This window comes from Takifugu flavidus, chromosome 10 (genome assembly GCF_003711565.1).
Source record: "Takifugu flavidus isolate HTHZ2018 chromosome 10, ASM371156v2, whole genome shotgun sequence".
Taxonomy (NCBI): Eukaryota; Metazoa; Chordata; class Actinopteri; order Tetraodontiformes; family Tetraodontidae; genus Takifugu; species Takifugu flavidus.
In genome coordinates this window covers 9,114,009-9,131,514 of record NC_079529.1, presented here as the reverse complement: position 1 = coordinate 9,131,514, position 17,506 = coordinate 9,114,009, and the positions used below count along the sequence as shown (strand labels likewise).

General features: G+C 46.6%; 1 protein-coding gene across 8 annotated transcripts in view; it reads right to left on the bottom strand.

The window, feature by feature from the left end:
- The window catches only part of oxr1a (oxidation resistance 1a), a 90,326-nt gene that overhangs the window by 12,503 nt on the left and 60,317 nt on the right, over positions 1-17,506 (bottom strand). For 7 of the 8 annotated variants that reach the window (XM_057044466.1, XM_057044464.1, XM_057044467.1 and 4 more), the window contains 4 exons: positions 16,949-17,031; positions 9,217-9,324; positions 6,946-7,059; positions 19-171 (listed from right to left, as the gene is read on the bottom strand). In XM_057044466.1, the coding sequence (XP_056900446.1) occupies positions 19-171; positions 6,946-7,059; positions 9,217-9,324; positions 16,949-17,031 (458 nt within the window). Of the gene's footprint in view, positions 1-18; positions 172-6,945; positions 7,060-9,216; positions 9,325-16,948; positions 17,032-17,286; positions 17,486-17,506 lie in introns of those variants that run through there. The other variant, XM_057044471.1, reaches the window with a different exon arrangement.

Below are 17,506 nucleotides of genomic sequence, written 5' to 3'. Positions count from 1 at the left end.
GCAATGACGTCATCTTACCTTGCCATCGGTGATGTATTTGCAGTTTATCTTGAGGAACTTCTCTGTGAGAGCCTCCTCCTCTTCGGAGGTGGACGACACCACTCTGGACTTGCGCAGGGCCGGGAACACAGGAGGCTGGACGCTGTCTTGTCTGGACGGGCCATCGGAGTCCTGCGGGTGGGATGTAAATGGGGAAAGAGGAAGAGATGGCACAATCTGCAATTCTGAACTAACCAAATCATTTCTGGATGACGAGCACTGCAGAACAGAAATTGCAGTTTCCTCGGTAATATGTGTTGCAGGTAAAAACTGTCTCAATAAATCGAATAAATGGATTAGAGTCTCTTGTGCATTAGTGCGTACACAGATGTTTTCCACGCTGCAGGACAATTCTCATCCAAGATGTTTTCACATCAGTAAGGATCCGCAAAAGTGAAGGTTTATTTAATGCGCTTTACCGTGACATCATGCCCAGTTAGTAAATTTGTCTCCATGAGGAACTCACCTCTCTATTCTTTTCCACCCTTTTAAAGCTACAGACCCTGAATGCCTCACGAAGAGATCTATGAGACTAATGAGCAAACGCCAATAATCTCTGGGGGGAACAAACCCACTAAATAAAATATATACAACTTGGCAAAATGTAAAAAAAAACTTGTGTAGTTATAAATGCAATGAGAATGAAATTAGTAACTGCATATACGTAGTTTAAAGAAGCAGAGATGGAAATATCTTCCTCCACACCACTAATTCTGTCAAACGCTTCACGGTCATGATAACATGGAAACTATGCGTCTGATGGCTTTATGATTTTGCATGTGATAGATAAAGTATGCAGCAGTTGTTGCTGCCTGTTCATCCACTCCATGGTAACTCATCAATCCGCTACAGATGGTGTGACTGCTGGGGTGGAAACACAATGTGGGGAGTGTTTCTACCAGTGGCCTGTTGCCATGCAATGTCTGAGCCAGGAGGAGAGAAGGACTGGAGTCTGTCTGCCCAAGTGCCCAAGGGGACAAATGTCTGACTGGGAAATATTTTGTAAGACCGAGGTGACTGGGGGGAGAACACCGCAGAGGGTGGACGGCACCATGGTGAGAAAAGTCTGACCAGAAGAAGAAACTGGAGATAAACTGAAAAAAGGAGTGGAAATGTCGTGAAATTAGCTGAGAGAGAAGAAAAGTGGTGCAAAGAAATGAAAACATGAGTTAAAGTGAACAAAAGCCAGTAAGTGCGTGATGGGAGCGAGGACAAAAGTGAAAAGGAGGATAGAAGAGAGTGTAGGAGGCAGCTTTGAGTGGGATTTCAACTGGGAGGGTGTCAAAAGGTAGCAGAGAAGTGAAGAGCAGTGGAGAGATGACAGGAGAGTGCCTGAACCCATGACAACTGTCTGCTGCCCTCCTGACTCCCACCCCCACACCTTCTCCCCACACATTCCACAAACAGCCTGCAGCGACTGACCCACACTGACACAAGCGGCCCAGACGCTGGCACCCACCAAAGGCTGCAAAGGTCTGGCCAATCTTCTGCAGCCAAAAAAAAGCCTTTCCGGACATGCAGAGGAGGAGCAGAGCTTAAAATAAAGCTTTAAAAGACAATTTGACGATTAAAAATAGACCATGGCGAGCAGCTGACATTACTACTGCTGAAATGTGGGACCTGGCTCCGCTGCTAAACATGAGGGCCGTGTGTAGGTTCATCTAAAACCTCTTGTCAGCCACTTCAACTAAACTCACCTTACCTACACAACCACACTCGCTCGCTCCAACTTCCGAGCGAGTCACTTCCCGCTGACACATTTGAGCAGCTTCGAGGTTAAAATATGAGATGGAAAAAAAAAAAATACTTGGCCGCTTCGAGCATAAAAATCCAGCAACACTGAATAAAACGCTCAGCTGGGACCAGAGACGCACGCCGTTTATGTGCTCAGCACACGTCTGGGATGAGATGAGCGGCTGCAGATGTCAAAACATGTCCTCCCTCATAGAAATGCATAACAAACAGTGTCTGCCATCCCCCCCTCATTAAATCTGGCATATATGAGACATGGGCGTTATGTGTTGGTAGCAAAATAACACCAACGCCACGCGTCCCACACAGACACACACGTCTGGGAGGACACAGACAGAAACTGGTATGCAGCCCACAGGTGTGGACACTTTCTGGTGCAACGTCAAATGTTGACCTGCGCTCGTTGTGTTCCAGCATGGGATATCAAGAGTCTGAACATTGTAAAATGGCAAACACATTACACGGGACAATGGACTCGGTCTGAAAGGCTGCCAATGGTGGCATATCGTCGAAGGCTGACAATCTGTGCTCTCATTGTTGTCAGTGTTTTACTTCTGCTTGGGCAGAGCCAAGTCTCGCCGGTCCGACTGTTTCATCTCGCCAGCTCGTGATGAGCCGGTCAACTTTCAACACACCTGATATATTAAACAAAAGGGGGAAACAGAAATCTTGCAGAGAAAAATCGCCCACTGCTTCTCTCTCCACCATCTGCCTCCTTTTAAATAGCCGCGATGGCCATGGATACATAACAGACAGGTTTTGCTGACCTCCAACCCCGTCAGGATCGGTTTCCGGAAGCGTGCCTCATGGAACACGAAGTTCCTGTTTAACGATCCGGAAGTGTCGCTGTCATTACCTCCAGCACTACATCCAGGAGGGATCGCTTCTACGGATATCTGGCCCAGGGTGGTGGTGGTTGTTTTAATTAAACAAGCCATTGACTTGGCCTCATTGCACGGCTGACACAGACAGACAACAACCAGAAACATCCCAGGGGTGTTACCCAATTAAGCCGCAGGTGCTCCGACTGCGGGAGGAAGCTCGTGTGTTTAGAGGGAATCACGCAGGCGCGAGGGAAACATGCCACCTCCTCTCAGATCATTAATTAGATGCCACCCAATCTTCAAGACCTGGTTGAGATGTACAAAGCTGAGAGGTGAGTGCACACCTCACACTCCCCTAAAGGAATACTAAGTAACAGCCGCTTGTGTATGAGCAGCACATCGACCATCTGATTAATGCTCAGCTCACAAACAAGTCTGTCATGAGGTGCATCGACTGACATTCTGCAAACAAAAGAAAGGCAAAGGAGGCACATTTCTTAATTACTTGCTACACATAATATTGCTTTCATAGGGTCAGACCAAAAATAAGTCCAACATAGTCGCCAAATGGGTTTCCATTTCCAGTTTTGCAGAGCTGCACCACACTGGCAGAGAAAATGCCAACACGGCAAGACTTGATTCAATTCATCTGAGGTGAGCCAAGACTTCAGCATCCTAAGGTGACCAGACTCTATTCAAGCATCTTGGAAAACAGGATTTTTATTTCTTCTTTCCTGAGTGGTGGGTGTGACATCAAAGAGGGGAGACGGGGCCACGGAGAATGGACTGAGAGCTGAAATCGAAAAGATGAAAGAGCGGCTGCTCTGGCTTCACACTGTGAGCAACCGCTGTCGGGCAGAGGAGGGACGGCAAGAGCAAAGCTGGACGGAGGAGTATTGGAAACAGATGTGCAGAAAGCTGGGGCCATAAGGTCTCACCTGGCCTTTGTGGTTTTAAAGGGGACAGCAGCAGTGGGGAGACCTTTTACTGTTGTTGACCAAAATTAACCTCTTTGAAAGGCACATGTGATTCCAAAAGTTGTGATTGCAGTCACCAACATATCCGGTAATATTCTTTAAAATGATGATCATAGATAATTGTCACATTTAGTTCTGTGCCAACCTGCAACGACAGTGAGGGCAGCGTTCAATAAAACATCTATCCGCGGCGCCACCTAGTGGTCACGACTGTGCCGTGCAGGTGGGAGCAACAACATTTGGGAGTCACTAATTATGCACTCAGACCTGATAATAGTGAATCTCCTCCAAAAACACAACATCATCCACAAGGTGTCCAGGCTTGGAAGTGCCAAGATAAAGCAAATGAAGCCTGCTGTTAGGTGACATCACAAACACACCTGTTTGGTTTCTAAGTTACTAATTCGGTGCAGCTTCCGCTGCTAATTTTACGTTGGGCCTCAGCTGAGAGAGGAAGGAAGAAAAGTGGGAGACAAAATAGGTGCCAAAAGAGGAAGAGACAGAAGGTCACAGCAGCAGATGAACCACCGCTGTGAATCTGTGTGTGTGTGTGTGCGGGTGTGTGTCTGCAGAACGAGGGTCTTGACGGGACAAAGAGGACAGGCCTGGTCACGCAGATGACCAGAGCGCTGCCAAATAATCCAATGACAGCAAGACCACCAGTGAGAAACTCAGACACACACACACACACACACACACACACACACACACACACACCACACACACACACACACACACACACACACAGCCAATGATCCATGCCTGCAAGATGTGTCAGTTTTTGTTGCCAACACTAGCAGGCAGGCTGAGAGCATGGAGACAGTTCAGACCTGCCTTATCTGTCCTTTACTTCCATTACAGAAACACATAATGACACGGCCTGAGGGTTAAAAAAATAAAATAACCCACACATACGACGGATTAATATTTCCCATCCAATATTCTGAAGGTGTGTTTATTCATTTGGAGATTTGCATGTTAAAACAGCAGCTTCGGGCAAAACCGTTTCCAAGGACGCAATGAGTTTAGTGTAATTTGGACTTTGGCGCTTGGAATATTAATATTTATAAGACGAATGAATCATATTACTGCAGTCACAGTTAAGTGCATGTTATGATTATTGTTATAACAGAATGTACAGTCTTGGTTAGCTGTTAGTTTTGCACGACATTTACGGCCAAAGAAGACAAATTTCCTGTTCCTGCAGCATTGTGAGTGCGTGCTACAGGAACTGGACTCAAACTAATGTAAATATCCTTAAAAATGTTCCCAAATCATACAAGGTGAGAAACAATTTCCTTATTTTGTAGTCTTTATGAAATTTATAACGTGATTTATTTAGTAAATTATGTTTTTTTTCATGCCGAGAAGCGACAACTCCAACAGAGTGAGCTGGGATTAGGTAGCATTATAGTCTTGATCGGTTCGGCTCTGCTTTAACTGGTGACTTGTCTTTGTTGGCAGAACAGCTCACTCTGAACCTGGGGAAAAGAAATGTTTGTCTAGAGTTAATCTTTAATCCCTCAAAACTAAAGGTGCGGACACAGTTTGAAACCCCCCCCCAAAAACAAAACACTTAAATCTGCAATAATTGACAAATGAAAGACAAATGTGGCTTTTCTCAGTTTTATAGGGAGCAAACTTGGAACCAGAGCCAGTAATTTATTAAACTCAGTTAACATTTCACAGGAGAAAAGCTCAAATATTTCATGGCTTTGAATGTCAGCCTATTTGAACATCTGGTGCTGGATGCAACTCTTTTACATCTTATATCTTTTTTTAAATCTCTTATAACAGAAGCACCTGAAAGCCGCTTCCAGTCCCAACAGTTGCTACAGCTATTAGTTGTGAGCACTGCAATTACTCCAAACCTCCGAGAGCCATTTATTTGGATAATATCCTCATCGAGGCCTGTGTGCCAAGCACCAAAATAGGTCCGTAATTAAAAGATGCTGGGGATTCTGGAGGAAGCCAAATGAGCAGAGATGTTCAGGCCTTTGTGTTTGAAAATCGCAGTGACACCTGGGTGCTGCCGGCGTCTGCGAAACCCCAGAATGAGAGGAAAATGGAGGAGGCAGGCAGGCTCCAGGAAGCAGAAACGACAGGCAGGAACAAACAAACACGCACATTCGGCTGAGGTAATGCCGTCCACGCGGACTTCCTGGGCTTACAATAATTGCCGCCTGGCTGCTTCTCTGGGATTCTCATCTCATTAGCTGCTCTAAATATTGGACACTTTTAAGGGTTTGATTTCTCTGCAGTCAGAGGCTGTCTCTGAATCCACGCCTGTCAGGAGCTGCAGAATATGCCCCCGTCCTCGCAGCAGGCACGACCTAAATAGATAAGTCGCAAATGAACGGGGCCTGTTTCCTTCGGCAGGCGCGGAGAAATGAAGGGATGGACGCGGCGGAAGAATGCTCGTTTCTGACAGCCACCGCAATGGGAATGGCAGCATTCGTGTTCTTTTAAAAGCAGGCGAAAGAAGACGGCGGTCTCCATGGAGACCAGCAAACAGTGGCATTTCTTAAGGGACGGCTGGGCTTCCTGCGGCGTTTAGTGATTGGCTCATTCGAATGCTGCAAACAGGATTCCCGAGAGAGGCGGCTCATTCTGCTGATCCGAGAGCCGCGAGGACAGGATGTGCGCGGCTCACTGGGCCACGGCAGTCTGGGCGTGGCGGGGCGAATCGATGCCCCAACAAAGGCGTTCGTTTAAATGATTGTTACCCGAAGACCGACGTCGCACCGTTTACGCCGCACCAGTCGCCGAGCTTCGACCGACCTACAAACGCACACGTCTGGATCGGTGATAACGTGTACATGCCAAGTGTTTCACACACAAACAGTTATTACAGGAATTAGAGCAAAACTGCTGCCAGCAGCTTAAACACTAATTAAGAGCCGAGCAGGTCCAACAACACGTTTCACAGATGCATTATTCAGAAAACACTGCAGTCATTTTACATGAGCATCATATATGAGCGAGGCCTCTGTGGTGAGCTGCTATACAAGGCAGAAAATAATCTTCCTGCTATAATTCTCCACCACTTCCTGTCCTACATACTGCACAGTTTGTCCTTGACACATTGTTCTGACTGCTCACCTAAAGGGTGAATAAAAAGAGCTGTAAAACCTGACAGTATTTGATGAAGCCAGCGTGAGTTGGCTATTGACATAAGCACACAGACAATTGGTTCTAACTCTTCAGATGATTAAGTCCTTGTTAAAGCTGTGTTTATTAGCAATATCGAGCAGCATTGCAACAGTGGATGGCTGATATTATTATTTACGCTATGACCTCGAAACTATGTGTTTATGGTGTAAACCTGTACATAATCGGTGTGGCCAACATACCGTCACCTTCTCTAAATCGGCTTCTGAGCAGGAGGGAGAGAGGGGGCTGACGGGACTGAGGGAAGGGGAGCTTCCAACACTGGAGACGTACTCAGGATCAGGAACGTACAGAACCTGCAAACACAAGCCATCTCTGTTTTTACACAGGTGCAGCCTCTGTGCAGGCGTACACACATGCATGCACGAGGGGACAAGAGAACGAGCTCTTTCTCACACACACACACACACACACACACACGCACACACACACACACACACACACACACACACGGAATATATAACATGTATATAACATGGAATCATATGACTACGCTTCATGCTGCTTACAGGGAAAAACAAAATAGGAGTTACTGTGTTTGGAATTGCATACCAACAGATTACCGACAGCTAATTCACTGTGTAAACAGTTTTATCAACCTCGGTTGTTTACTGGGATAAGTTTAAGCAAACGGTATTACAGAAATGTGATTGCACAGATCGTAGCATTAATGCCTCAACATTTCCAAAGCAAATAGATGAGAAAGGTGTGAAGGCGAAGGCCGTCAAGGCTGAATGGGAGGAGCCCCTAAAGTTTGGGAGTCTTCTATTGGGTTCACCTTTGATGTAGGTTCAACTGTCACCGTGTTAATGAGCGGCTCTGAACACGTCAGTTGTCAACGTGTCAGACTGAGCAGGAAAGGTTCAGGCGATTAAATTAAATGTGAGCGAAGCCACACGTTATTTCCAAAAGTCTTGCACAAATTGTGTTATGCGCCTGGCTGATGGCGAGCCGTTTCAGTAATTGCTGGGTAATTATATTTAATTGCTTTCGGAGGAAGATTAAATACATTCCACATGTACCCTATTTAAATATCAAACCCAGGCTTGTGCATGATAAGTTTCAACGAGTTCATTTAACAGTGCAGGCGGAAGTTTTCAGACCCCTTTTTTCACATTTGTGTTGCTGCCTTCTGGTAAAACCAAATTGATTTAATTATTATTCTTTTAACAATCTACCATGAGAGCTGAGAATGTTTCTCACAGTCTGAGAACCTTTAAGGTGTCTCTTCCTGAGGACGGATTTCTGGGTGAACACTCATCATAGGTCTAAGATTGGTGGAGCTGCAGTCATGGTCGATCTTCAGGAACTTCTCCCCATCTGCACACATCTGATCTCCAGAGCGCAGCCAGAAGGATGCTTCTCTCTTCTGGTTGGTCAGAGAGCAGCTCTGGGGGGAGTCCTGGATGTTCCAATCCTCCCTCTGAGCTCTGGAGCCAGTTCTGACCTCAAGCTTTGGCAAGGAGACTCCAGTCTGAGCAATTGAACGAACCAGAAGTGGACTCCAAACCAATGTTCCCTCTAAGCTGCGCAACTGCGCAATTGCGCACTGGTCGCACACTCTCAGCGCACAAGAAAACCTATCCAGCGCAGTGAACGCACTGCAAATTAATTAGATATATAAATTTTTTTGCTGTGTAATTCAGTGAGTGACAGGTGTCCAGCCAATCATATGATACGATGCAATTACGCCATGCAGCCAATCACGGCATCGACAGTACTTGCACATGTGCTCTTGCGGCAGAGTTAAGTGACGCTAATGCTAACCCCTTATCATGGTGAAACAAGCGGGAAGTGAATGTGATACGTCGACTCCCCAAACCAAAGTAAAAAAGAACTGCGGTTCTTTTAATTTGGAATGGCTGTTGGAGTATGTGCAAATAGAAGAACAAGCGGTGAAACTGGGTGAGGTCTTTTCTTTTTCGAGTAAGAAAGGTCTGCTCTGCAAAACATGCAGCGAAGCTAAAGTTGTAAGCGAGTTTTCCGATGTAAAAATATGGACAAATGAGTTATATTAAAAGTAAACTAATGGAAATTGCAGTTGTAATTTGATTCTTTTAATGAGCCATGAAACTTTCTATGATCCCAGGTGTGATACTGGTGTGTGGCCACAGCGAGCACTTCTGATGTTGCTCACTCTGGTCCTCAGTGTGCTCAGGGAGGTTGTCTGTATGCCCAGACATATGAAAAATTAGAGGGAACATTGCTCCAAACAATCCTCGAGGAGAGAATATTCGTTTTTTAATACTATTTTATCAAGTCTTAGTGAGTCTGAAGCTTTCCTAACTGCACTGTAGCCTCGTGTTTGGTTACAAGTAGTTTCTTTTGGAAACCTACAAGGCCAAAATGCTTTTTTTTTGTTTAGTTTAAAGAATATAGAAGCGTTTTTTGTGTCCGTATGAAGTTGTTATCTGGATGTGATGGAGAGTGACGGCATGCACGGGGGCTCAGACCTGGCCAGGCACCACAGCTCTGGAGAACAGCTTGTTCAGCTGGACCAGCTTGTTGGGCGTCGTGTCAAACTTGAGTGAGATGCTGTTCAACGTGTCCCTCGATTCCACCTGGACCACAAAAGAGAAGGAAAAAAAACAGAAATCACAGTCCTGCTCAACAGTTCCATTAAAGCTGTGAAGAAGAGACCGAAGGATGCGACGGGACAGAACCATCTGTTCCTTTCTCCTGTTCTGTGCCGTTCCTGGTAGAGAAAGAACTTTGTCATAGTGCAAAAATGTCTAGAACAACATCCATATAAAGACAAAAATGAAGACACATATTTCAATGAATGACTCGTTTTCCAGGAAGTCAGTCAAGCTTTATAGATCTTCACATTTTGGCACCGAGAAGTCCTGACAAGGGAGATTTCGCGTTCCACTTTGACATCAAAACAACTGTTCTCTGTTCTCCCCGGTTTCCAAACAGTGATAGTGTTGTTCAAGAAGTGTGTTAAATGCAAACACTGTGCTGCCATCATCAAATTAGAAATGAGGACACAAGTTATTTTAAAAAAACAATGATTTTTTGTCTGATTTCTTGTCTCTCTTTTTTTTTTTTTTACTATGTCCCACTTTATTTGGAAACTGGGTCGCAGTGAGAGTCTGCTGATGAGCTATTCAGGTGTGCAACTCTTTTCAAGGTCAGAGGTCCAAAAGTGGACCGTACCCCATCATTCCGTGGGGTTACCAGCAGCCTGTCTGCTGGTATAAACCAGATCTTCTGGCGGACAATTTTTGACATTACAACATAAACCATCACCCCCGCTTGTCCTCCTATGTTAGCCAAGCAGTTTCACTAAGGTTTAAGGAGTCGTGCGGGCGGCCGAGGTGCTGCTGCGACGTCACCTTGTGCTCAGCTGCTGCGCCCTGCAGTCTGACACGGGTACGTTTGCTTGTCTCCATCGCTCACAATCTGAGAGAGATGGAAAAAAAGCGATTGTCTTCCACATGTCTGAACCAGTTAAGCGCCATACAGGCCCGGTGGGGATGGCGACCACGTCTGATTGCACCTGCGTGTTTGAAGGTATGAATGAAATAAAGTGTGCTCAGGGGAGAGAGCTTCTAGGAAGCCAGACTGGCAGGGCTGACTCTGAGCTCCACATAATTAGGACAGGATAATGACACAGTTTATTTTAGTGCAAGTCATGGGACCACTCTGTCTCTCCTGCCGCGTGTGAATGCCTTCTTAAATCTTAACATGTATGTTTTCCAGACAAACATAGACACGGAGGTGAGTAAAAGCAACGAGGCGGACAAAGTGGAACCTAAGTGACACACAGTCACGGCGTGCATGGCAGTTACTCATCAACACAGGGAACACAGAGGTGAGCAAGCAGGACCCTCAAAGGTTAATAAAAAACAGCTGACATATACGAGCACAAATACAAGTAAATTCAAGCGCGCTTCTCCTCAAAAGTATCCTGAATCAGTGGGCTTTTGGGGAAAGTACTCTGCTACACATGTATCCTGTTTGAGTTGCGGGATAAGAGAGTGGATGAAGAACAAGCCTTTGAGGAGGGAAAAGATTTCTGGGAATATCCTGAAAATACAGCAGAAGGTCTAACTACCAGGAAAGGCTGCAAACAGTAAAGCCACTGTCCCACAGATCCGCCCTTGACTGTTTGTAGTCTATCTTGTGACAGAAGACTCCCTACTTATTCCCGACATCTGTCTCCGCTGCTAAAAGAATGCTAAAGAGGGTCCATCCAGTATTTGAGTGCAACTTGAAAGCACACGGCTCCTTTTGTGACATTTCTTGTTTAGGCATTTCCCATATTCAGCTTTTCTGGGGCAGCAGGGGCGACTCTGTCAGCCACACAAAAGCAACACAGAAAATGTGTTTAGGTGTCAGAGCGGCCGTCGGGATGATTTGTTTTACATCTCATCCAAAAGAAGTGGACCGGTCTGGTTTCATGGTGCTAAAACAGGACAGCTTGTGGAACAGATAGAGTCTGGATCCTCTACTCACAGGGAAATTAATCTGTTTAGTGTTCAGTCACACTGCGGTGAGACCAGTTTCCTTCCTGAATTGAGCATGTTGCATTTGGAGGCTGCACAGAGCTGAGAGCAAAGGTCAAATGATGCACCGGCCAAGCTGTGTAAACACACCATACTCTCAAAGATGTTTTTAGGAAAAGTTACTCACATACTGGAGTTCCAAAGTCAAAGTTTCACACAGAAATGTCTCGTGATCAGTTTAAAACTTTAAAATGAATCAAACTGTGGAGTCTCAGCTGACTGCTTTAGGGTATGTTAATGTAAATTTGTACCGTCAAGCCACTGAAAATAACACAAGTAAGCGAAAGGGCAGCCATAATTGCAATTTGTTGATCTCTTTTAATGACTTAATCTAGCTGGAAAAGTCATAAAGGGAATTAAAGTTATTTCTGTTTGTTTTTAAATCCAATTACAAGATCCTCTTGACATCATAAAGGTTTGTTTGTTTGTTGTTTGTTTGTTCACCATTGCACTTGAAACTTTATTATGAGTTAAAAATGTAGTTCATCAGCAACAAAGCCAACAACGATAAAACAGATCCAGTTGGAATCACTTTCATTTATAATTATTTTTTAATTACACAGCACTGATCAATGACACAGAAAGTCTGAGATAAATGAAATGTAAAGAATTAACTGCACTGCAATTTTCAGCCTCCCACTTAGTTAAACTTATCTTTCCTCCCCGCTCTGCTTCCTGAACGCCACTCACCGCATTGCTTAATAATCCGTATGTTCGGTCACACTAAAGCAATTTAAAGCAAACGCTGGAAAGTGGAAATTACTTAATATGTGAGCACTGATGCGGGCGATCAAAAACCTGCTGAATAAGCAGCTTTCTCTCTGGTGTGTGTAACCCTTAACGCCCAAGTAAGAGGAAAAACCCAAGAGGCCAGCTTGATGTCAACACACGGATGGACCTTAGATAGTGTTTGAAATTGAACCAGTTAGATGAAGTTATGCAGACCCGGCGCCACCCCTGGCTAGCTGTAACATCAGCGATTAAAGGAGCTTCGAAGAAGACAGGAGGTGGGAATCTGATGCTCTGAAACGTATAATGGCCGTAAGACTCGTGCACGACTTGTGCAGGGGACAGCGTCGTCCGCTCAGGCGATGGTTTGGCCGCTTGACAAGCATCGGGCCTGAAAGCTGACAGCAGGGGCCACGAAGATCAGAGCTGCGGTGGCAAAGTCCTCGTGACTTGACGACACGCTCGCCACGTCTCTCCACTGCAGCTCGGTCATGAGATGGGCAATAGTAATTCAGCTCCGTCCTTCCAGGTCACCGCCGCGTTGTTTCAAAAGCAGCCATTTACAGAGCACTTTATTTATATGTTTCCTGTCCTGTTTACACCACACTTGCCCCCACCATCAATACAGTAGAGAGTGTCCAGAATTTTCTCTTTCTTTAGCTCGTTGTTAATAATGAGTTGGCCCTCTCATCCACAGAGCTGCAGCTCGGAGCATCGATTGCCGCTTGGTGCCATTTGCTCCCGTCTCTGCTCCCACGAACTATTTATTTTTAGCTTTATAGCCCCTCTGTTGCTCAGCACAGAGCCAGACAACAGGACACCCGGGTTTGGTGGGCCATTACCAGCTGCTAAAACATGAGGTTTTGTTGCTTTTCTTTAAAAAAAAAAGTAACAAAACTTGTTGGGGGGAAACTGCATTGCTCCAGAGCTTGGACCGACCTAGAAAAGCTAGTCGCTCTGGTTTTAAATGCTCAGGGTAGCCATTTATCAGGGAGTCATCCAATCAATATGGTTAAAAATACCCCTCTACAGTGACATAAGCAATGGCAAAGCTTTGCTGCGGTCTGATCTTGGCACTAAATCTGGTGCAATATTGGAGTGATTCAGGTTTGCCTTTAAAGCTGTCGCGCTGCTCCGTATGTCGCAGCATCGCCGATGAAACGACACATGTACCGATACATGTGACTCCAGCAGAACCAGGAGCTGCACCCATTGATTGCACTGTAAGAGGAGCTGTCTGTAAGTCAATTAAGTGGCAGAAGAGAGGGGACATGCAAATGTGACCCACTGATAAAGACCTGCTATCGACAGACTGACGACAGAGCGAGGGAGGGGGGGCGAAAGAGAAAACTGGGAGCGTTCACAATCGGAATCATAGCCACTAATGACAGACAAAGCCTGTATACTGATCAGTCGGATCAATATTACCCGTTATACATCTTAAAATACAGATGAATAATTAAGTTCCTTCCTTTTAGGGGGGGACGTTTGTCCTTTCATGCAGACGGGTAGAGGAAGCCATCTTGGATGCGGCTGACGTCTGGCTAATGGTCACCTTGTTGAGAGCAAGAGGACATGCAGATTTAACAAAGGCAGTTGGGCCGGACAGCCAGTAATAGCTCCATCTGTCCGAAGGCATGTTGGCAAGGACGAGAATGGAATACGAGAGGAAAATCTATTAGTGCTTCTGCTCAGATATGAACTTTTTCCATCTTGGGGTTCTGGCTCCTTGAAGCGAGCGGTAAAAAAAGGTGTTTAAATTATTCTGCAATTGGAGCATCTGAAAATGTCAATGGGAAAAGGTTGCGTAAAAAGGGAGTTCAATAAAGAACAAAAACAACAAACAGGATCATTTAAATTATGCTGCCATCAAACTGGAAATAAGAGAGTTTAATCACCCATAATGCCACATCACAGAAGCTATCATTCCTCATATTGTAATGAAGGATGAAGCCTTGCTTTGGCATGACAGTTGCCACAGCAACATTGTCATTACAGTCCTAATGGTATGCCTATTGTGGGCAAGTATACCCTCGCTGATCATTTACAGACCTAAATTTAGACGGTAAAATGATGGTAAAAAAAACAATCTTTAGCGGTTTTCAGGGCGAGAATTGTCACTTTCATTGAATGTCAGGTTCTGTGCTTTGTCCTAAAGGCGGACGGAAAACTGTGCCATTTGGGCCGTGCACCCCCCATCCTTCCACCACCTCCGGGTCCTCCACCTCCACCATCCACTGACGTCCTCTCCTGCCCAGAGAGAGAGAGACGGCCCGAGAAGGAGCTGAAACAGTTGGATCTGTTCTCCTGCACTAGTGTGACCGATCGTCAGGAAGGTGCAGGGTTAATGCTGCTGAAGATGTACGCACGCACCTCGCCCCGACACACCTGATGCTGCACGGCGTATGACTCATCTAAAGTGTCTAAGTCCTCCAAGACCCGCCGTGCTTCCCGTTAGCCCAGCAGAAATCCAATCGACCTGCAGACTGGTGACACCGAGACTGTGGCGCTGCCCTTGTTAGTCTTCCTTTGACATCTGACCACCATAAATCTGCATTAGACTGCTCATCATACACAGAGGAACGACCTCTGCAGCTCCCTGCGCATTAACTATCTGTCTCTATCAACCATCTGACGCCCGTTAAAATCCCCGTCTTGAATATCTCGAACGTCACTCGGTGCAGCTGATTAGTCACCGTTTTGCTGCAGCCGTCCCAAAAACATGGTTGAGAATCAGGACTGTGCAGATCATCACCGACACTGACAACCTCTATTGTTCCCCGGCATAACAAAAAGAACCCAGACAGCCGGCCCCCCTCAGATAGTCGGCAGCATCACTGAGCAGAACACACAGAGAGCTTGGCTCCACAGTTTTAGTGAGAAGACTACAAGAGCGACAGGAACGGAGTGTGAGGAGGCGTCGAGCCCAAATATTGGACAGAAGAGTTCCCAGACTCAATGGTAGTGTTTATGTTGTAAATATCTACGATTTTGAACGTCTTTGAGTCGATACAGAGGACGCCGTGATTGGATCAACATGTTTAGAGGCCTAAGGTCGCCATTGTGACCCACGTCTGTGGGCCCGACAATCTGAAGCAAGTAAACAGAGGCTTTGATACAAAGTTCTGTTTATTTTCTGAACTGCAATAATGAAATACAGTCTCTTGCAGCCACGGTGGCAGCTGAATGCCTGATCTCAATAAGAAGACAAACACATCGCTGGTTTTCATTTTTCACTGGATATCAAGACTTGAGTGTGAATTTGTTGTGTATTTTAATTCTCAATAGCCGGTAATTTCTCTTTAAATTCTTTTGTTTACCTCTCCCAAAACACTTGTTGTCTAATTAATAGTTTCCTCCCCCTCGAGACTTCATTGTAATTATTAATTGAGCACAGATCAGCTGGGAACTAGCTGGAATGTACTGAATGGGCAGGTATTATCAGTGCGCAGGCACACGGTGTGTAGATTATTTCTCAATAGCAGAGGGCTGAGGGAGAGGCAGGAAGATCCTATCGATAAGGTTGTATGAGAGGAAACTCGGCTTTTTCCTGCCAGCTCCAGGCGGCAGATTAGAAACTTATCTGGTGGAGAGCAAAATGAGGAAACATCGTCAGTCATCTCCCCGGTGCAGGAGATGAGTTTAAGATAAAGTGTCTGCTCAATCACGGGGATGCTGCCCGTCATGTCCCTGTCAGAGGGCAGCATATACTCATCACTGTGGCAGGATGTCAGATTATAGAATCTGGGCTTATTCTAGCCGTCACACCGGCCAGAATCCTTTTCGGATCCAGGCAGAATTCCCACGTCGTTTGTATTTGCGCAGCACTTGTGTCGATCATCCCCGACTGGCCCTGATCACGGGACGGAGCGTTCTGAATACAATCGACATCGTTCTCAAACTGTTCAGGCCAAGACAAACTGATCAAGCTAAAGAGCTATGTCAACCAGCAAGTGCTAAATGACCGACGGCGAAGCAGGTGCCAGCGTTGCAGAGCGGATGGAGATGGGAACAAGGCAGCCAATCACCGCGCAGCAACGGACAGTCAAGTTTAAGGGCAGAGCAACAGCTAAAACCCAGGAAGGATAAAAGAGGAGGTGAAGGGAAGAGATAACCAGCTAGGCTTTCGCCACTCTCCTTCCTCCTGGCTTCACGTGTTCCTCTCTCTCTCTCTCTCTCCACCAGAGGAGCAGACAGCCGGCACCGAGCCACGGCGAACACGCTCATCGCTGTTGCCACGGAGAGAGAGAGAGAGTGAGAGAGACAGAGTGTGTGTGTGTGTGTGAGAGAGAGGGGCGAGGAGAAGCAGTCTGACTGCAGCTGGATTTGAGGGTCATTTGAAGAACACAACCAGGCAGAGCAGAGACGGCTCCATTTTCAGATTTCACCAGGGATCTAAAGTCCTCTCCCCCACTCTCCCCTCGCCCCCCACCCCTTCTGCTCCACAACAGCTAAATCAATAGAAATGACAATGCTGTTGGAAGGTCACTGACGAGCCCTGCCTGCTCTGTGGTGGAATGCTCACCGATAACGTGGCGTAGAGAATCAACGGAAAAACAAAGCCCTCCAGTACGGAGCTTTCCTCTGCTCTAGTTGGTGGTAACGGGCGCAACTGCTCTGATACCCCTCTCCCATCCATACATCAACATGCAAAATGGAGCTGAGCTTTAGGGAGGGAGACGCTGCTTCAACGGGCTTTTTCTCCGCTACCCTGCACGTCCGTTCCCTTGCACGTAAACAGCCTGCCAATTGAGTTCACGCTACACAAATTGCTTCTCTCCGTCACTAATGAGTTATCAAGCATGGTCAGACACAGCGTCTTCACAACACACAACTGATACAGCTGGAAACGCACTCAAAAGCTGCGGGAGCGCGAGCAGCTGACACGCTGGCAGGCGCAAAGCGCATGTTATCAAGAGAGCGGAGTTACTTGTGCATTACTCACTGAATATTCAATGGTCCCTTTGGGTCTCTGGAAGGACATGCGTCTCCCATCCTTCTTTTCTGGAGTCTTCTTCTGGCCGGTATCTGAAAGCAAGCGAGGCAAGGTGCGCATTACATTCATGTTCCTCTCTCCCCAGCTTGTCACAAGCTGCCGTTTCCCAGCCCCGTGGGTAGACAGCTCATTCGTCAACAGTGAGCGAGCCAGCCAGCCAGCGATATGGGCTGTGAGCGCCGGACCTCTTCCTCTCTCTCGCTCTCGCTCTCTCACACACTCACTCCGCTGTGCTCACTCCCTCCCTATCACACCGTCCTCTCTCTCTATTCCTTCTCCTCGCCCACCGTGCGGAGCAGCGACAGCCGCTAAAACCCTCCGCTCGCCTCGCTCCTTCTGTTGCGTATCGCGGCAGAGGGAGAGAGCAGGCCGACCTCCATCAGGGCACTGCCACGATGGAGATGCGCCCGAGAAGAGGAGACAAAGAGGAATCCAGCGGGAGGAAAGTGGGGGCCGGAGCAGAGAGGGGATGGAGGAGAGGGAAGAGCTCAGAGCTGTGCGTTGGGG